The 22,338-nt window shown below is 37.1% G+C and overlaps 1 protein-coding gene across 1 annotated transcript in view; it reads left to right on the top strand.

Annotated features, from left to right (window-relative positions):
- The window catches only part of LOC128060038 (phospholipid-transporting ATPase ABCA3-like), a 212,443-nt gene that overhangs the window by 171,172 nt on the left and 18,933 nt on the right, over nt 1-22,338 (top strand). The window contains exons 19-20 of the mRNA XM_052652249.1: nt 2,386-2,547; nt 5,167-5,345. Coding sequence (XP_052508209.1) covers nt 2,386-2,547; nt 5,167-5,345 — 341 coding nt within the window. The remainder of the gene's footprint in view (nt 1-2,385; nt 2,548-5,166; nt 5,346-22,338) is intronic.

Below are 22,338 nucleotides of genomic sequence, written 5' to 3'. Positions count from 1 at the left end.
CCACCTGTATGTCTTCTTTGGAGAAATGTCTATTCAGATCTCCTGCCCATTTTTTTTTTAATTGAGTTGCTTGTTTGGGGGGATACTGAGTTGAATGAGCTGCTTTTTATATTTTGGATATTAACCCCTTGTCCATCACATCATTTGTAAATATTTTCTCCCATTCCATAGGCTGTATTTTCACTTTGTTGATGGTTTCCTTTTCTGTGCAAAATATTTTAAGTTTAACTAGATCTTATTTGTTTATTTTTTTATTTCTTTTGCCTCAGGAGTCTGATCCAAGAAAGTACCACAGTGATTCATGTCATAATGTTCAGCCCATGTTCTCTTCTAAGAGTTTTATGGTTTCAGATCTTGCATTTAGGTTTTTAAATCATTTTGGGTTTTATTTTTGTATATTGTGTGAGAGAATGTTTTAATTTCACTGTTTAATTTGTGGCTGTCCAGTTTCCTCACTTGTTGAAGAAATTCTCTTTTCTCTTTTGTTCATTCTTGCCTCTTTTGTTGCAGATTAATTGACTGTATGTGCATGGGCTTATTTCTAGGTGTCTTGCCTGTTTTTGTGCCAATACCACACTGTTTTGATGAGTGTGATTTTGTGGTATAGTCTGAAGTCTGGGAGGGTTATATCTCCAGATTTATTGTTTTATCTCAAAATTGGTTAGGCAACTTGTGGATCTTTAGTGGTTCCATATGAATTTTAGAATTATTTGTTCTAGTATTGTGAAAACTGACATTTGATAGGGATTGCACTAAATCTGTAGATTGCTTTGGGTAGTATAACTATATTAATAATATTAATTATTCTAATCCCAGAGCAGGGGATGTCTTTTCATTTCTTTAAATAATTTTTGATTCCTTTTTTCAATGTTTTATAGTTTTCAGAGTATCCTGTTTAAAATCACATAAAAAAATTATAAGGAGTAAATGTAACCAAGGAGATGAAATGACACTTATTACTTTTAGCATGCTTTCTTGCTTGGAGAATTTCATGGACAGAGGAGCCTGGCAGGCTACATTCTATGGGGTTGCAAAGAGTCAGACACGATTGAGTGACTAACACTTTCCCTTTATTCAATAATGAAGTGGCCTGTCAATGTCCAGAATTATTATTTGTGGCCACCACATTTTGGGTCTAAACTAATTTTTGTCCTCTTTTAACATGCTTGGTGTGACTTGACCACTTGGAAAATTTACATCCTAAGAACCTCATTTATCCTCTATCATCTTTGCTCATCACCTCTCTTTTGTCAGTATCTTACAAATATTTTTTGCTCAGACATATTTTTTCATTATTCCCAAATATCTGAACTCAATATTGAAGTCTTAATATCTTAACCTATAACTACTTTTATATTTACTCATGTATGTTCATCAACTATTATACATATGGGCTTCCCTGGTAGCTCAGCTGGTAAAGAATCCGCCTGCAATACAGGAGACACCAGTTTGATTGGGTCAGGAAGATCCCTTGGAGAAGGATAGGCTACCCACTCCAGTATTCTTGGGCTTCCCTGGTGGCTCAGTCAATAAAGAATCTGCCTGCAACTGCAGAAGATCTGGGTTCAATTCCTGGATTGGGAAGATCCCTTGGAGAAAGGCACGCCTACCCACTTTAGTATTCTTGCCTGCAGAATCCCCATGGACAGAGGAGCCTGGTGGGCTGCAGTCCATAGGGTTGCAAAGAGTGGTCACTAAGCACACAGTACATTATACATATTAATTTAATATTTAGAGAAATCTCAGTTTTAGGGATTCCCTTGTGGCTCAGATGTTAAGGAGTCTGTCTGCAATGCAGGAGATCTGGGTTTGATCCCTGAGTTGGAAAAATCCTCTGGAGAAGAGAATTGCTACCCACTACAGTATTCTTGCCTGGAGAATTCCATGGACAGAGGAGCCTGCTGGGCTCCAGTCCACAGGATCAAAAAGAGTTGGATATGACTGAGCAACTAAGCATGAACACACAGTTAGCTTTAAGTTTGGTTCTTTGAAAATATACCTCCTTTCAACTTTTAAAATGTTCCTCTATCTCTTTCTCATTGTTGAGTATGAGGCTAATTTCTCATTATGACTATTTTTATTGATCATATAGGATAAGAAATATGAGAAATAATCAGTATAAGTTTACTGTTCACATCAAGTGACAGAAGAGAGATAATATGGACGTCAACTTTCCCAACAGGATTTTCCAGTTTTGTAATTATCAACACAAACTACACTACAAGATATCAGAGACAGTATACTTAGTGGCAAGAGATTTACAAGGATAATATTATGGCTTTGTAATTTTCTCAGTTTAGTTTGATCAACTTAGGGAGATTTTGTTTTCCTGGGACAGTTCATTTCATATTAACCACGCTAATGTTATTATCTTTTTAAACGCAGGTAAAGAAGCTGCTTCTAGAAGCATCCTGCTTAATGCAATGATGGTGTTACCTATACATAATTTTGGGATGAGCATCAGCCGGCATTATGATATCCAGCACACAAAATTGGCATGTGCCTCACAGGGAAAGGTTTCTCCCATTATGAATTGTAGTAAAGCAGGTAAGTATCTTAGGCTACCCAAGGCTCATCAGAGTTAAAACTAGTCAACTAATTATTGCATGTGAATAGCTACATTATTTTGAATCTTCACAGTTATTCAAGTTCTGTCCTAGTCTCTCTTTGAACTAAAGCTTATACAAAATTGAATAACTTATTCTGTTATACAACTTGTACAAGTTAGAGCTCAGATTCGCCACTCATATGCATAGTGCATTTTTCTCATGAGAAATGATAGCCATGGATAAAGAAAATGGAATATTATTTATCCACAAATGAGGAGGAAATCTTGCCATTTGAGACATTACAGATATACCTTGAGAGCATTATGCCTAGTGAAATAAGTCAAACAGAGAAAGATGAATAACATACTATTTCACTTATAAGTGGAATCTTTAAAAGAAACTCATGGATAACAAACTGATGGTTGCAAGAGGCAGGGGATGTAAGGCTGGGCAAAATGGGAGAAGGGATTTAAAAGGTACAAACTTCCAGTTATAAAATAAGTAACTCATGGGGATGTAATGTACAGAATGATAACTATAGATATTTATACTGAATTGTATAATTGAAAGTTGCTAAGAGAGTATATATTAAAAGTTCTCATCACACACAAAAAAGCAAAAGTATATGTAGTGATGGATATTAATAAGACTTATTGTGGTGATCATTTCTCAACATATAAAAATATCAAATTATTATGTTACATACCTGAAACTAATGTTGTATATTAATTATATCTCAATTCTAAAAAGACTGAAGAAATTCATGCCAAGAGATATCATAATTAAACTTTGAAAACTAGAGAAAAGCAGCTATAGAAAAAAATGATACCTTATCCATAAAGGCAAAACAATTCCTCTAATTTATAGATTTCTCATCAGAGAGCATAAACACCAAAAGAAGCAGCACATTATTTTCAAGTAAATAAAAAACTGTCTACTCAAAACTTCATATAGATAGGAAATAACTTTCAAGAATGAAGGAGAAATCAAGAGATTTTCAGATGAAGAATAGCTACGTAAATTTGTTACCTCTAGAAGTCCTGAAAGAATGGCTCTAGAGATTCTATAAACATAAATGATTGAATAAAGAATTTTGAAGCATCAAGAAAAAACAATGAAAAAAATTAAAATATGGTGGACACTATATACTTTCTCCTTTTGAGTTTTCTCAAGTTTGGTGGTTAAAGCAAAAGTGGTAACAGTGTATGTTCTCAGTGTATATAGTTGGGATATTTAAGACAGTAATAAATGGGGGTGTTAAAGAGATATAAATCATGGGAAAGTTTTTTACACTTCACTCAGACTGGTAAAAGGAAGAACATCATGATTCTGTAAGCTATGTATGCATAAAGTAATGTCTCGAGTGATAACTACAAAAAGTACATCCAGTGATAAATGGGCTTCCCATGTGACGCTAGTGGTAAAGAACCCACCTGCCAATGCATGAGACTTAAGAGATTCAGGTTTGGTTCCTGGGTCAGGAAGATCTCCTGGGTGAGGACATGGCAACCCTCTCCAGTATTCTTGCCTGGAGAATCCTCATGGACAGAGCAGCTTGGCGGGTTACACTCCCCAAGGGCACAAAGAGTCAGGCACGATTGAAATGACTCAGCAGACATGCACGCATGCACAATTATAAACTAGAAGGAAAGAGTGAAAGAAAGGAAGAAAGTAAAAGAGAAAAGAAAAACTATGATGCAGTTGAAGTTTAAAACTGGGTGAAAAATATTACTTGTTATATAGATATTTTCAGTTTCTAAAAATTCAACGAGTCCTATACTTAGGTGGATTTCCATGTATGTATATCATATTTTAATATGAAGTTTTTTAAAAGTAAAAAAGAAATTTGATCTTTATCGCTTTTATGAATCTACAGCTTTCACTATCATGAATTCAAAACCTTGTAATTATAAAGTTTTCTCATAAGTAATTGGAAAAGTACCAGCTTTTAGGCATTTACAATTGAAGTTTAAATGTTAAGTTACAACTAGCTTTTAAACTTTAACCTTTAACTGTTATAGGTTAAAGTGTATATGTAGCACACTACCAGGTGATTTTTCTGCTCCTGCTCCAATTGTCAAAACCTCTATCTCAAGTATTTTCAGAGAAAATAATATTTGAGAGCAAGGAGAGTCTCTGCCACTACCCAGTACTCTGGTTACTGTGAGTGGGCATTCACCCAATGATTCTGACTATCTATGTTGGGAATGGATGCCTAGAACTATAGCAAGACAAAGTTCATGCAGTTAAAGGTTTTGCCTCCATTAATGGATTTTGAGGGCTCAGCTAGTAAATAATCTGCCTGCAATGCGGGAGACCTGGATTCAATCCCTGGATTGGGAAGATCCTTAGAGAAGGGAAAGGCTACCCACTCCATTATTCTAGCCTGGAAAATTCCATGGACTGTACAGATTTTGGACTGTAACGGATTTTGAAATATTTTGCATGACATACAAAGTTATTTAAACATACAATAAATACATTAATTTTGAGCTTATTTGATAATCATTCCTTAGTACTTCCTATCTGTTGACTTTTTAATGTTTGCTCATTGAATTAACTTTTTTTTAAATTAACTTTTAAAGTAAGTCCATATTTTATTTGTTGTTGTCATCAGTAACTGAACGTAGTATATATACCTTGGAACATGATGCAGTTGGAAGATACTTAATTGCAATGGCTGTCACAGGACTTCTTTACCTCCTCTTGATATTCCTTCTGGAGACCATTTTGTGGAAATTGAAAACTTTTGTGTTTCGCTACATTTTGTTTGGTATTTTCAAAAAATACAATAAGGTAAGTATCTTATTGAATCAGAGATATTTCTAAGACCAAAAGCATGTCTCTATCTGCCTAACTTCATTACTAAGATATAGGAATATAAATCACTCCATGTTGCCTGGGATCAATATGAATCAAAGATGTTTATCATAATTTGAATTTTGGTTTCTAAACTTTATGACCTCTACCAGTCAGAACTTGATACTGTAAAATATTTTGACCATAATAGAAAGCTTTCCCTTGAACATCTCCTGTGCCAGAAAACCATTCCCTCCCAAAATTGCTCATTCACCCTAACTTGATCCCTGTGTAGTTCTAATAAACTCCCAAGTGATATTGATTCTGTTGGCCTACAGAATGCATATTTAATAGCATATCTCTATTGCAGTTGTTTTCAAATGTTGGTATTAGTCAAAATCTCCTGGACTCTTTCTTAAAGTATAAAATTTTGGTCTGTGTTCTATTGCTAAATAAAGTCTATATAGAAAAATCAGTTGTATATCTATATATCAACCACAAACAAAAAGTTAAATATAAAATTATGTCATTTGAATAACATAAAAACATTCAAATGGTGTTATTTGAATTTTAAAAAATACTCAAGAATAAATCTAACAGAAGTTATGTAAGATATTTTCATGGAATATTACCAAAAAAACAATTGAAATATTAAAGAAGACCTATATAAATGAAGAAATATGCCATGTTCTTGCTTTGGAAAACCCAATCATGGGGAGATGACAATTTTCCCTAAATTAATCTAAAGATTTAATGCAATCCTAATCAAAATCCTGTGTGTGTATATGTGTGTGTGTGTATGTAGAATGATCATCTGATCAGTTGATTCTAAAGTTTACATGGAAATATAAAGTGATTTAAAAATGTACACGGAAATGCAAAGTGTTAAGAATCTCCAAGGAAATATTGAGAAAGAACAAATATGGTAGACATATACGACCATATATGTGTTTTTTAAACTAGTAATTAAGGCAAGAAATAGAGAAATGTAACAGAAAGAATAATTTTTTCTTAAAGTGTAGTTATCTGCATAAGCTCAGAGTTTTAGAAATGCAACTTTTCAGGCCCCATCCGTGACCTACTGAATCGGAAGATTTGGGGTTGGAACCCATTATTCTTGTTTTAACGAGCCATTCAAGTAATTCTGTGCATGCTTAAGTTTGAGAACAATGGAATAAAATGTCTAGAAATAGATGCACAAATATGACAGAATTGACACAAAATGCAATGAAGAGAGGCTGTTCTTCTCAATGATGCCGACTCAATGGATTTCCATAAGCACAAAGTGAACTTTGATTCCCGTCTTACTTCATACAGGTTGGTTTTAGTTTACAAATTTTATACATCTAAATGTGAAAGATAAAGCAATAAAGCTTTCAGAATAAAAACATAGAAAATATAACCATGATAGTGAAGGCATAATCATCAAAAGACATCGTTAAATGAGTCAAAAGGCAAGTCACACAGAGGAAAAATATTTTAAATTGAAAATCACTAATAAAATTGGCAGAAAATCCAATTTGAAAATGAGCAAAAGACTTGAATACTGACTTTACAAAAAGGAACATACAAATATCCAGTCATTTAGCTCAGTCACTCAGTTGTGTCCGACTCTTTGTGACCCCATGAATCAGAGAATGCCAGGCCTCCCTGTCCATCACCAACTCCTGGAGTTTACTCAAACTCACGTCCATCGAGTCAGTGATGCCATCCAGTCATCTCATCCTCTGTCATCCCCTTCTCCTCCTGCCCCCAATCCCTTCCAGCATCAGAGTCTTTTCCAATGAGTCAACTCTTCACATTAGGTGGCCAAAGTATTGGAGTTTCAGCTTTAGCATCAGTCCTTCCAAAGAACACCCAGGACTGATCTCCCCTAGAATGGACTGGTTGGATCTCCTTGCAGTCCAAGGGACTTTCAGGAGTCTTCTCCAACACCACATTCAAAAGCATCAATTCTTCAGCGTTCAGCTTTCTACACAGTCCAACTCTCACATCCATACATGACCACAGGAAAAACCATAGCCTTGACTAGACAGACCTTTGTTGGCAAAGTAGTGTCTCTGCTTTTGAATATGCTATCTAGGTTGGTCATAACTTTCTTTCCAAGGAGTAAGCGTCTTTTAATTTCATGGCTGCAATCATCATATGCAGTGATTTTAGAGCCCCAAAAATTAAGTCTGACACTGTTTCCACTGTTTCCCCATCTATTTCCCATGAAGTGATGGGACCAGATGCCATGATCGTTTTCTGAATGTTGAGCTTTAAGCCAACTTTTTCACTCTCCTCTTTCACTTTCATCAAGAGGCTTTTGAGTTCCTCTTCACTTTCTGCCATAAGGGTGGTGTCATCTGCATATCTGAGGTTACTGATATTTCTCCAAGTTGTGCTTCTTCCAGCCCAGCGTTTCTCATGATGTACTCCGTGTAGAAGTTAAATAAGCTGGGTGACAATATACAGCCTTGACATACTCCTTTTCCTATTTTGAACCAGTCTGTATTTCTAACTGTTGCTTCCTGACCTACATATAGGTTTCTCAAGAGGCAAGTCAGGTGGTCTGATATTCCCATTCTTTCAGGATTTTCCACAGTTTATTGTGATCCACACAGGCAAAGGCTTTGGCATAGTCAATAAACCAGAAATAGATGTTTTTTCTGGAATTCTCTTGCTTTTTCAATGATCCAGTAGATGTTGGCAACTTGATCTCTGGTTCCTCTGCCTTTTCTAAAACCAGCTTGAACATCTGGAAGTTCACGGTTCACGTATTGCTGAAGCCTGGCTTGGAGAATTTTGAGCATTGCTTTACTAGGGAAAGCATATGTAAATGAACAATATCAACAGTCATTGGTAAGTGCAAAGAATGCCACTGAGAGATACCACAATATACACATAAATATACTAAGTGTTGAAGAAACAGTACAACTGGAACCATCAAACACTGATGTTGGGAATATACACTGATACTCCATTAGAAAATTGTCTGCCATTATCTTCAGGAGTCAGATAAAGATAGCAGAATAACAGTTTACTTGTTCCCAGAGAAATGCCAAAACCACACCTACAACTGTCTCCAATAGTAACCTAAAGACTAGCAGAACAAAATTCATATAGTTAAGGATATATAGAAAAGGCCACATCAAGATGGGTAGGAGGGGCAGAGATATGGGCTAGCCAGACCCCACAGGAGGAATATTACCCCAAGAAGTAATATTCAAGAAGGAAGGGGTTCAAGCTCCACATCAGGCCCACCAGCCCAAAAGACCTGCACTAGGAAGATAAGTCCCCATAATGTCTGGCTTTGAGAATTGGTGAGGTTTATAACCAGGAGAACCAGTTGGCTGTGGGAAATCAAAACTCCCCTCGTGAAGAGCTTGTATACAAACTCAACTTTCTCCATGTCCCAGCACTGAGGACTTGCAAACACCTGGATCATATAAGAAGGAAATTAATTGATTAATTTTAGGGCATATACCAGAAGAGTAGGATCCGGTGGAACTATCTCAAAGAACAGAAGTGCTAGTGGATATCATATGTTTTTAGTCTCCAACTTAGCTGAGTTAGTGGGGATCATTTCTGTAATTCTCCAGATACATAACTAACATTGTGTGCTACACCCCAGCCTTATGCTAAGTGCCAGCCCCGCCCAACCCAGTTCCCCTGCTCAGCCCTCAAAGTGGCTCTCACTCCACCCTACCTGGCACCCCTCCAAATCATCTCCCTTTCCTGGAGACCAGCCCTACACATCAGCACCCCTACAATGGTCACAGCTAGGCCTCACAACCAGCCATACTGAGGAGCAATCCTGTTCACAAGCACACCTACAGTAGTTGTGACCAGGTCTCAGACAGTTGGGATGGGGACCAATCAGTCTGCAAGGGCATTGCAGCAACTTCCAAGCCATGCAGCATGCCTTCAGGAATTGTGGCCCAATCAAAACAGGAAGGCATGTTAGTATACATAAAGATACCCCTAGAGTACCTGGCCCTGATGACCAGGGGGAGTTGTTCCACTGGGATTCACTGGACACCAGTGGTCTACATAACACCACTCTTTCAAGACCTAGTGCTATATCTGATATACCCAATACAGAGAAACAAACAGAGAGTGAGGCAAAATGCAGAGACAACATGACAAAACCTTATAAAAAGATCTAGATGAAACAAAAATAAACAATTATTATATAAAGAATTCAAAGAAATAGTCATAAAAATCCTCACCAAACTCAGAAGAATGGATGAAATCAGTAAACTTCAACAAAGAGTTAGAAAATATGAAAAAGAAGCAGTCAGAACTTCAGGATACAATAATAAATGAAAATACACTTGAGTAACTTAACAGCACATTAGAGGATGCAGAAGAATGGATCAGCAATCTAGAAGACAGGGTAATAGAAATCAGCCAATTGGAATAGCAAAAAAGAAAAAAAAAATTTTTAATGAGGGCAGTTTAAGGGACCTCTGAGAAAACATTAAACATAATAATATTTGCATTATAGGGATTACAGGAGGAGAATTAGGGGGCAGAAACTCTATATGAAAAAATAATGGCTGAAACTGTTTCTAAATTATTGAAGGAAACAGACATCCAAGTGCAAGAATCACAGAGTCCCAAACAAGATGAACCAAAAGACATTCATGCCAAAATACATTTTACTTAAAATAACAAGAAGTAAAAGTGAAGAGTCTTAAAAACAGCAAGGCGGGGGGGTGGGGGGTGGGGGGTGGGAGGACTCGTTACATACAAGGGAACCACCATAAGATTATCAACTGACTGTTCAGCAGAATCTTTACAGGTAAGTAGAGACTGATGCCGTATATTCAAAGTACTGAAAGAAAAAAAGTAACCAATAATACTCTACCTGACAAGGATTCATTCAGAATTCAAGGAGAGAGAGTTTCCCAAAGAAGTAAAAGTTAAAGGAGTTTATCACCACAAAACAAGCCTTACAAGAAACAGTAAAGAGACTTCTTCAGGTAGAAAAAACAGAAATTGAAAACTAGAAAAGGAAAATTATGAAAGGAAAAATGTCGCTAGTAAAAGAAAACATATAGTAAAGACAGTGCATCAACCACCTATAACAATAATATGAATGTTAAAAGACAAAAATAGTAAAATGGTATCTAAAACAATTAATTATGCAATATACAAAACTAAAAGATGCAAAATGTAACATCGAAAACATAAAATGTGAGGCATGATTGTACTTTTAAAACATATTTGAACTCGGGTGATCATCAACTTAGGCTGCTATATACATAAGTTGTTACATACAAACCTCATGGTAAACACAAACAAAAAATGCTGTAATAGATATACAAAACTTAAAAAGAAGAAATATAAACATAACACTAAAGAAAGTCATCAAGTTACAAGGAAAGAGAACAAGGAAGAATCAGAGAACTAAACAGAAGACAACTAACAAAACAGCAATAAGTAAATACTATCAATAATTACTTTGAATATAAATAGAATAAATATTACAATCAAAAGACACAGAGTAGTTGACTGGATTTTTTTTTTAAGACCCATATGTATGCAACCTTCAAAGACTAACTTCAGAGATAAAGATATACATACTGAAAGAGAATTGATGGAAAAGATTTTCCACACAAATGAAAAGAAAGCTGTGGTAGCAATGATTATATATTTTAAAATTTACTTTAAAGCAAACACTATACTGAGATGAAAAGGTCATTACATAATTATAGAGTGATCAATACAATAAAAAGATATAACATTTGCAAGTATCTATGTACCTAACAAAGGAGTATAGGTATAAAGCAAGATAATTCCAGTTGTATAAAACTAGAAGAGGACTTTAACACCCCACTTGTTTTAATAGATAGACCATCCAGAAAAAAAAAAAAAATCAATGAAAAAACATTCTATTGGGTTGGCCAAAAATGTTCCTTTGGGTTTTCTGATAGCATCTTATGGAAAAACATAAACGAAATTTTTGGCCAACACAATACTTAAACAACAGGCAAGTTTGGCCTTGGAGTACAAAATGAAGCAGGGAAAAGGCTATCAGAGTTTTGTCAAGAGAGCGCACTGATCATAGCAAACACTCTCTTCCAGCAACACAGGAGATGACTACATGTGGACATCACCCATCTGGTCAATACTGAAATCAGAATAGTTGTATTCTTTGCCGCCAAAGATGGAGAAGCTCTATACAGTCAGCAAAAACAAGACTGGGAGCAGACTATGGCTCAGATCACGAACTCTTTATTACAAAGTTCACACTAAATTAAAGAAAGTAGGAAAAACCACTAGGCCCTTCAGGTATGACCTAAACTAAATTCCTTACAATTATACAATGTAAGTGACAAATAGGTTTAAGGGATTAGATCTGATAGAGTGCCTGGAGAACTATGGATGGAGTTTTGTAATGTTCAGAAGGCAGTGATTAAAACCACCCCCAAGAAAAAGAAATTCAACAAGGCAAAATGGTTATCTGAGGAGGCCTTACAAATAGCTGAGAAAAGAAGAGAAGTGAAAGGCAAAAAGGAAAGGAAAGATATACCCAACTGAATCCAGATTTCCTAAGAATAGCAATGAGCAATAAGAAAGCCTTCCTAAGTAAACAATGCAAAGAAATAGAGGAAAACAATAGAATAGGAAAGACTAGACATCTCTTCAAGAATATGACAGATGCCAAGGGAAATTTCATGCAAAGATGGGCACAGTAAGACAGAAATGGTATGGACCTAACAGAAGCATATGGGGGATGCCAAAGAATGTTCAAACTACTACAAAAGTGCACTCATTTCACATACTAGCAACGTCATGCTCAAAATCCTCCTAGCTAGGCTTCAACAGTATGTGAACCTAGAATTTCCAGATGTATAAGCTGGATTTAGAAAAGGCAGAGGAACCAGAGACCAAACTGCCAACATCTGTTGGATCATAGAAAAAGCAAGAGAATTCCATAAAAACATCTACTACTACTTCATTGACTATGCTAAAGCCTTTAACTATGTGGATCATAACAAACTGGAAAATTCTTAAAAATATGGGAATACCAGACTGCCTTACCTGCCTCCTGAGAAACCCGTATCAGGTCAAGAAACCACAGTTAGAACTGGACATGGAACAGAAGACTAATTCAAAACTGGAAAAGGAATATGTCAAGGCTGTATATTGTCACCCTGCTTATTTAACTTATATACAGAGTATATCCAGCAAAATGCCAGACTGGATGAAGCACAAGCTGGAATCAAGTTTGCCAGGAGGAATATCAGTAACCTCAGATATGCAGATGACACTACCCTTATGGCTGAAAGTGAAGATGAACTAAAGAGCCTCTTGATGAATATGATAAAGGAGAGTGAAAAACTAGCTTTAAAGTCAACATTCAAAAAACTAACATCATGTCATCTGGTCCTATCACTTCATAGCAAATAGATGGGGAAACAATGGAAGCAGTGATAGACTTTATTTTCTTGAGCTCAAAAATAACTGCAGATGGTGACTGCAGCCATGAAATTAAAAGACGTTTGCTCCTTGGAAAATAAGCTATGACAAACCTAGACAGTGTATTTAAGAGCAGAGACATTACTTGGCTGACAAAAGTCTCTATAGTCAAAGCTATGGTTTTTCCAGTAGTCATGTACAGATGTGCAAGTTGGGCCATCAAGAAGATTGAATACCAAAGAATTGATGTTTTTAAACTGTGGTGTTGGAGAAGACTCTTGAGATTCCCTTGGTCTGTGAGGAGATCAAACCTAAAGAAAATCAACCCTCAATATTCACTGAAAGGACTGAAGCTGAAGTTCCGATATTTTGGCCACCTGATGCAAAACTCCGACTCACTGGGAAAGACCTTGATGCTATGAAAGATAGAATGCAAGGGGAGAAGAAGACAAAAGAGGATAATATGGTTGGATGGCATCACCAACTCAATGGACATGAGTTTGAGCAAGCTCCAAGAGATGGTGGACAAGGAGCCTGGCATGCTGCTGTCCATGGGGTTCTAAAGTGTTGGACACAGCTGAGCAACTGACCAACAACAAATACTTAAATGACAGCCTAGATCAGGTTGATTTAATAGACATATATGAAATGTTCCACCCCAACAGAATTCCCCTTCTTTTCAGGTTCACATGGGACTTTCTCACGTTAGGCCACAAAACAAATCTCAGAGAACTTAAGACTGAAATCACATGAAGAATCATTTCTGATCACTCTGGTATGAAAATTAAAATGAATTACAAGAAGAAAATTATAGAAACCACAAGCATATGGAAGCTAACCAATATGTTACTAGACATCCAATGGATCAGTGAAGATATCAAAGATGAAATAAAGATGAAAATGGAAACACAATGCTCCCAAATATATGGATTGCAGCAAAAGCAGTTCTAAGAAACATTTTAGTGATATATGTCTACCTCAGTAAACAAGAAAAATCTGAAGTAAATAATCCCATCTCCCACCTAAAAGAACCAGAAAAAGAACAAATGAAACCCCAAGTTAGTAGAATAAATGAAATAATAATGATCAGAGTCAAAATAAATAGAAACTTTTACAAAGTAGCAATCAATGAAACTAGAATCTGGTCCTTTGAAGATAAACAAAAGTGGTAAACATTTAGCCAGATTCATTTTTTAAAACAGAGATAAAGTCCAAATGAAATCATAAATAAAAGAAGAGTTACAACTGATACTACAGATACAAAGGTTCATGAGTTTACTATAAACAATTACACAGCAGGAACTTGGACAATATTTAAGAAAGAGATAAATTTCTAGAATCACACCATCTCCCAAGATTCAATCAGAAAGATACATAAAATTTTAACAGATCAACACTAATAATGAAATCAAATCAGTGTTCAAAAATACTCCTAATAAAGTGTAAAAACTAGAGGGAATCACAGGCGAATTCTACCAAATATTTAAAGAAGAGTTTCAAGAAAATTAGAGATACCAAGGGAACATTTCATGCAAAGATGGGCTCGATAAAGGACAGAAATGGTATGGACCTAACAGAAGCAGAAGATATTAAGAAGAGGTGGCAAGAATACACGGAAGAAATGTACAAAAAAGATCTTCATGACCCAGATAATCATGATGGTGTGACCACTAATCTAGAGCCAGACATCCTGGAATGTGAAGTCAAGTGGGCCTTAGAAAGCATCACTACGAACAAAGCTAGTGGAGGTGATGGAATTCCAGTAGAGCTGTTTCAAATCCTGAAAGATGCTGCTGTGAAAGTGCTGCACTCAATATGCCAGCAAATTTGGAAAACTCAGCAGTGGCCACAGGACTGGAAAAGGTCAGTTTTCATTCCAATTCCAAAGAAAGGCAACGCCAAAGAATGCTCAAACTACCGCACAATTGCACTCATCTCACATGCTAGTGAAGTAATGCTCAAAATTCTTCAAGCCAGTCTTCAGCAATACGTGAACCATGAACTTCCTGATGTTCAAGCTGGTTTTAGAAAAGGCAGAGGAACCAGAGATCAAATTGCCAACATCCACTGGATCATGGAAAAAGAAAGAGATTACCAGAAAAACATCTATTTCTGCTTTATTGACTATGCCAAAGCCTTTGACTGTTTGGATCACAATAAACTGTGGAAACTTCTGAAAGAGATGGGAAGACCAGATCACCTAGCCTGCCTGTTGAGAAATCTGTATGCAGGTCAAGAAGCAACAGTTAGAACTGGACATGGAACAACAGACTGGTTCCAAATAGCAAAAGGAGTACGTCAAGGCTGTATCTTGTCACCCTGCTTATCTAACTTATATGCAGAGTACATCATGAGAAACGCTGGGCTGGGAAGAAGCACAAGCTGGAATCAAGATTGCCTGGAGAAATATCAATAACCTCAGATATGCAGATGACACCACCCTTATGGCAGAAAGTGAAGAGGAACTCAAAAGCCTCTTGATGAAAGTGAAAGAGGAGAGTGAAAAAGTTGGCTTAAAGCTCAACATTCAGAAAACGAAGATCATGGCATCCAGTCCCATTACTTCCTGGGAAATACATGGGGAAACAGTGAAAATAGTGTCAGACTTTATTATTTTGGGCTCCAAAATCACTGCAGATGGTGACTGCAGCCATGAAATTAAAAGACGCTTACTTCTTGGAAGGAAAGTTATGACCAAGCTAGATAGCATATTCAAAAGCAGAGACATTACTTTGCAGACTAAGGTCCGTCTAGTCAAGGCTATGGTTTTTCCTGTGGTCATGTATGGATGTGAGAGTTGGACTGTGAAGAAGGCTGAGTGCTGAAGAATTGATGCGTTTGAGCTGTGGTGTTGGAGAAGACTCTTGAGAGTCCCTTGGACTGCAAGGAGATCCAACCAGTCCATTCTGAAGGAGATCAACCCTGGGATTTCTTTGGAAGGAATGATGCTAAAGCTGAAACTCCAGTACTTTGGACACCTCATGCGAAGAGTTGACTCATTGGAAAAGACTTTGATGCTGGGAGGGATTTGGGGAAGGAGGAGAAGGGGACGACAGAGGATGAGATGGCTGGATGGCATCACTGACTCAATGGACAGGAGTCTGAGTGAACTCCGGGAGTTGGTGATGGACAGGGAGGCCTGGCGTGCTGCAATTCATGGGGTCACAAAGAGTCGGACACGACTGAGCGACTGAACTGAACTGAACTAATACCTATCATTCTCAAACTAGTTCAAATAATTGAAAAGAACACTTCCAAACATAATCCATGAGGCCAGTATTCCCCTGATAGCAAAACCAAAAACACTACAAAAAAAGAAATTACAGGCCAATATCCCTGAGAAGATAGATACAAAAATCCTCAATAAAATATTAGCAAACTAAATTCAACAATGCATTTAAAGGATTTTACACGTGATCCTTAACATGTAAGAATGAATGATGAATTTGGATGGTTCATTATTCATTGAATTAATGAATGACCCGTCATTCATTTGTTCAGTATCTCCAAATCAATCACTACTATGTACATGTTAACAAAACAATGGGTAGAAAGCCTATGATCACTTCAGTAAATGCAGAAGAATCATTTGACAAAATCTAATATCTATTTATTATAAAAACACTCAATAGTTTGGGTATAAAGGGGACATATCTAAAATAATAAAAAGGCATTTCATGATAAACACACAGTCAATATCAAACTCAATAATGAAACACTGAAAGCTTTTCCTCAAAAATCAGGAACAAGAAAAGGATGTCCACTCTCACTTGTATTTAACACAATATTGGAAGTCCTAGCCACAAAAAATCAGACAAGAAAGAGAAATAAAAGTTATCCAAATTGGAAGGGAAATGTGAAACTGTTAGTATCCACAGATGCCACTCTATATACAGAAAATCCAAAACACTATTAAAACTATAATAGACCAAAAACTGTCATAGCTAATAATTCAGTAAAGTTGCAGGATAAAGATGAATACACAGAAATCTGATGCATTTCTATACATTATAATAATGAACTAACAGAAAGAGAGATTAAGATGGCCAGCAGAAACATAAAACGATGCTCATCATCACTAATTTTCAGGGAATTGCAAACCAAAATCACATAGCAATATCACCTCATACTAGTTAGGTTGGCAAGTGATGATGTGGATAAAGGGAACCCTCAGGGCCACTGTTGGTGGGAATGTAAATTGGTACAGTCAATATAGAAAACAGTATAGAAGTTCCTCAAAAAATTAAAAATAGAATTACCATATGATCCAGCAATTCCACTTTCAAATATTTATCTGAAGAAAAGGAAAGCACTAATTCTGAAACATACATGCACCACTATGTTCACTGCTGCATTATTTACAAATCCAAGGTTTAGAAGTCATCTAAGGAAACAGTGTCAGACTTTATTTTGGGGGGCTCTAAAATCACTGCAGATGGTGATTGCAGCCATGAAATTAAAAGATGCTTCCTCCTTGGAAGGAAACTTATGACCAAGCTAGATAGCATATTCAAAAGCAGAGACATTACTTTGCTGACTAAAGTCCGTCTAGTCAAGGCTATGGTTTTTCCTGTGGTCATGTATGGATGTGAGAATTGGACTGTGAAAAAAGCTGAGCACAGAAGAATTGATGCTTTTGAACTGTGGTGTTGGAGAAGACTCTTGAGAGTCCCTTGAACTGAAAGGAGCTCAAACCAGTCATCCTAAAGGTAATAAACTCTGAATATTCATTTGAAAGACTGACGCTAAAGCTGCAAGGAAATCCAACCAGTCCATCCAAGATCAGTCCTGGGTGTTCTTTGGAAGGACTGATGCTAAAGCTGAAACTCCAGTACTTTGGCCACCTGATCTGAAGAGCTAACTGATTGGAAAAGACTCTGATGCTGGGAGGGATTGGGGGCAGGAGGAAAAGGGGATGACAGAGGATGAGATGGTTGGATGGCATCACCAACTCGATGGACATGAGTTTGAGTGAACTCCGGGATTTGGTGATGGACAGGGAGGCCTGGCGTGCTGCGATTCATGGGGTCGCAAAGAGTCAGACATGACTGAGCTAATGAACTGAACTGAACTGAACTGAACTGAACTGAAGTGTCCGTCAATAAATGAATGGAAAGAAGCTATGATATACATGTGCATGTCTTCCCAGGTCACACTAGTGGCAAAGAGCCTGCATCCCAATGCAGGAAACATAAAAGATGTGAGTTCAATACTCAGGTAAGGAAGATCCCTTGGAGGAGGGCATAATAATCCACTCCAGTATTTTTGCCTGGAGAATCCCTTGGACAGAGGAGCCTGGAGGGCTACAATCCATAGGGATGCAAAGAGTCTGACACAACTGAAGTGACTTAATACACAAACACATAATATATTACTCAGCCATAAAAAAAAGAGTGAAAGTGTCCTATTTATACCAAGGTAGACAGTCCTGGAGATCATTATGCTAAGTGAAATGTCAGATTGTCAATGTTGTTGAGTCGCTAAGTCATGTCTGACTCTTTGTGACTGCAAAGACTACAGCACACCAGGCTCCTCCACACTCCACTGTCTCCTGGAATGTGCTCAAATTCATGTCCATTGAGTCAGTGATGCTATGTAACCATTTTATCCTCTGCTACCCCTGACAGAGGAGCCTGGCATGATACAGTCAGTAGATCACAAAAAGGAGAACTTTTGCCTCCAATCTTTCCCAACATGAGTCTTTTCCAATGAATTGACTCTTCACATCAGGTAGCCAAAATATTGGAGCTTCAGCTTTAGCATCAGTCTTTCAAATGGATATTCAGAGTTTATTACCTTTAGGATTGACTGGTTTGAGCTCCTTTCAGTTCAAGGGACTCTCAAGAGAAAACCATAGCTTTGAGTATATGGATCTTCACGAGCAAAGTAATGTCTCTGTTTTTTAATATGCTGTCTCATTTTGTCACAGCTTTTCTTCCAGGGAGCAAGCATCTTTTAATTTCATGGCTACAGTCACCATCTGCAGTGATTTTGGAATCTAAGGAAAGAAAATTGGTCACTGCTTCCACTTTGCTACTGCTGCTGCTAAGTCCCCTCAGTCATGTCCCTCTCTGTGTGACCCCATGGACGGCAGCCCATCAGGCTCCCCCGTCCCTGGGATTCTCCAGGCAAGAACACTGGAGTGGGTTGCCATTTCCTTCTCCAATGCATGAAAGTGAAAAGTGAAAGTGAAATCGCTCAGTCATGCCCGACTCTTAGCAATCCCATGGACTGCAGCCTACCAGGCTCCTCCGTCCATGGGATTTTCCAGACAAGAGTACTGGAGTGAGGTGCCATTGCCTTCTCCATGCTTCCACTTTATCCCCATCTATTTGCCATGAAGTGGTGGAACTGAATCCCATAATCTTAAATTTTTGATGTTGAGTTTCAAGTCAGCTTTTTCATTCTCCTCTTGCACCCTCATCAAGAAGTTCTTTAGTTCTTCTTCACTCTCTGCCATTAAAGTGGCATCAACTGCATATTTGAAGTTGTTGATATTTCTCCTGGCAATTTTGATTCCAGTTTGCGATGGAGACAATTACTATGACCTCGCTTGTTTGTGGGGTTCCATGGTGGATCAGTAGTAAGGAGCCTGCCTGCTAAGGCAGGAGGTGTGGATTTTGTCCCTGGGTCAGGATGATGCCCTGGCAAAGGAAATGGCAACCCACTCCAATATTATTGCTTGGAAAATCCCAAGGACAGAGGAACCTGGCATGATACAGTCAATAGATCACAAAAAGTCAGACACAAATTAGCGACTAAACAATATACTTATATGTGGAGTCTAAAAAACCAAATGACAGAGACTCAACACAACAGAAACAGACTCATAGAGGCAGAGAACAAACTGGTGACCACAAGAGGCAAAGGTGATCATTGCATGGCAGGGTTCAGAGAAAAAGACAAAGACAAAAAGATTGAGGTATAAAATTCCAGTTTAAAATAAATGTCATAGGTCATAATGTACACTACTGTGAATACTGTCAATAGTATTCCAAATGCTTTGTATGATGACAGATGGTTACTAGATGTTGTGGTGATTAATTTGTCATGTATATTAATGTGAAGTTACTATGTTGTAGGGGGCTTCCCTTGTAGCTAATGTGAAGCTGACATGAAGCTAATATAATATTTTCTAACTATACTTCAAAAGAATAAAACATTATTTTATATGCATATGAAGTGTGCAAAACTAAGTCCTACAAGCTTCCCTTCTAAGTATAAATCCAACAGAGAGGCATAGTCATGTTCACTGAAAGACATTTGAAAGAATGTGCACAAAAAATTATTTATATAAGACAAAGTTTAAGAAGGAAGAAAACCACATGTCTCTCAATAGCATAATGGATTTTAAAATGTCTATTCACACAATACAATATAGCAATCAGAAGGAAGAGCCTATAACTAATGCAACAGCATAGAATAATCTCAGATACATATTGCCACCAAATAAGTCAGATGTAAAAGAATACGTAAAGTAGAATTTCATTTATATAAAACGAAACTAATGTACAACAATACACAGTTACATGTCATATTTCTAGTTATTGAGGGATAATATTCTGTTTTCTTTATTGAGAATGGTTACAATAAAACCTATTAAGATGTTGGTTTATGATTTATGTACATATCTAGATATATGTTCTGACAAAATATAGTCCACTGGAAAAAGGAATGGCAAAACGCTGCAGTATTCTTGCCTTGAGAATCCCACAAACAGTATGAAGGGGCAGAAAGATATGAAACTGGAAGATGAGCCCCCCAGATCAGTAGGTGTCCAATATGCTACTGGAGAAGAGCAGAGAAATAGCTCCAGAAAGAAAGAAGAGGCTAAGCCAAAGCAGAAACAATCCCTAGTTGTGGATGTGTCTGGTGGTGAAAGTAAAGTCCAGTGCTGTAAAGAAAAATATCCTGTAGAAACCTGGAATGTTAGGTCCATGAATCAAGGTAAATTGAAAGTGTTCAAACAGGTGTTGGCAAGAGTGAACATCAACATTTTAGGAATCAGTGAAATAAAATGGGTGGGAATGGGCAAATTTAATTCAGATGACCATTATATCTACTATTATGAACAAGAATCCCTTAGAAGAAATGGAGTAGCCCTGAGTCAACAAAAGAGTCTGAAATGCAGTACTTGGCTGCAATCTCAAAAATGACAGAATGATCTTTGTTCATTTTCAAGACAAACCATTAAAATTCACAGTAATCCAAGTCTATGTCCCAACAAATAGCCCTGATAAAGGTGAAGTCAAACAGTTCTATGAAGACCTACAAGATGTAATAGAACTAAGACCAAAAAGGACGTATTTGTCATCATAGAGGATTGGAATTCAAAAGGAGGAAGTCAGGAGATACATGGAATAACAGGCAGGCAACTTTGGCCTTGGAGTACAAAGTGAAGCAGGGCAAAGGCTATCAGAGTTTTGCCAAGAGAGCATACTGGTCATAGCAAACACTGAACAGCACAAGAGATGACTACACATGGACATCACCCATATGGTCTATACTGAAATCAGATTGATTATATTTTTTGCACCCGAAGATGGAAAAGCTCTATACAGTTAGCAAAAACAAAACTGGGAGCTGACTGTGGCTCAGATCATGAACTCTGTATTGCAAAATTCACACTTAAATTGAAGAAAGTAAGGAAAACCACTAGGCCTTTCAGGTATGACCTACACCAAATCCCTTACAATTATACAGTGTAAGAAACAAATAGATTCAAAGGATTGGTCTGATAGAGTGCCTGAGGAACTATGGACAGGGGTTCATAACATTGTACAGAAGGTAATGACCAAAATCAACCCCAAGAAAAAGAAATGCAAAAAGGCAAAGTGAAGAGGCCTTACAAATAGCTGAGAAAAGAAGTGAAGTGAAAGACAAGGGAGAAAGGGAAAGATATACCAACTGAATGCAGAGTTCCAAAAAATAGCAAGGAGAGATAAGAAAGTCTTCTTAAGTAAATAATGTAAAGAAATAAAGGAAAACAATTGCATGGGAAAGACGAGAGAGCTCTTCAAGAAAATGAGAGATACCAAGGGAACATTTCATGTAAAGATTGTCACAATATAGGACAGAAACAGTAAGGACCCAATAGAAGTAGAAGAGATTAAGAAGAGATTGCAATACACTGAAGAACTATACAAAAAAGGTCTTCAAGACCCACATAACAACTATGATGTGATCATTCACTTAGAGTCAGATTTCCTAGAATGTGAAGTCACTTAGCTCTAGGAAGAATTACTACGAACAAAGCTAATGGAGGTAATGGAATTCCAGCTGAGCTATTTCAGTTCCTAAAAGATGACACTCTTAATGTTTCAGCAAGATGTCAGCAAATTTGGATCACTCTGATAACTGAAAAAGGTCAGTTTTCATTTCAACTCCAAATAAGGGAAATGCCAAAGAATATTCAAACTATCACACAAGTGCACTAATTTCACATGCTATTAAGGTAGTGCTCAAAATAATTCAAACTAGGCTTCAACACTATTTTAGCCGAGAAATTCTAGATGTGCAAGTTGAATTTAGAAAAAGGCAGAAGAACCAGAGACCAAATTGCCAGCACCCACTGGAT

The sequence above is a fragment of the Budorcas taxicolor genome, chromosome 2 (genome assembly GCF_023091745.1).
Source record: "Budorcas taxicolor isolate Tak-1 chromosome 2, Takin1.1, whole genome shotgun sequence".
Taxonomy (NCBI): domain Eukaryota; kingdom Metazoa; phylum Chordata; class Mammalia; order Artiodactyla; family Bovidae; genus Budorcas; species Budorcas taxicolor.
The sequence above is the reverse complement of the archived record's forward strand: the minus strand, read 5'-3'. Positions and strand labels throughout refer to the sequence as shown.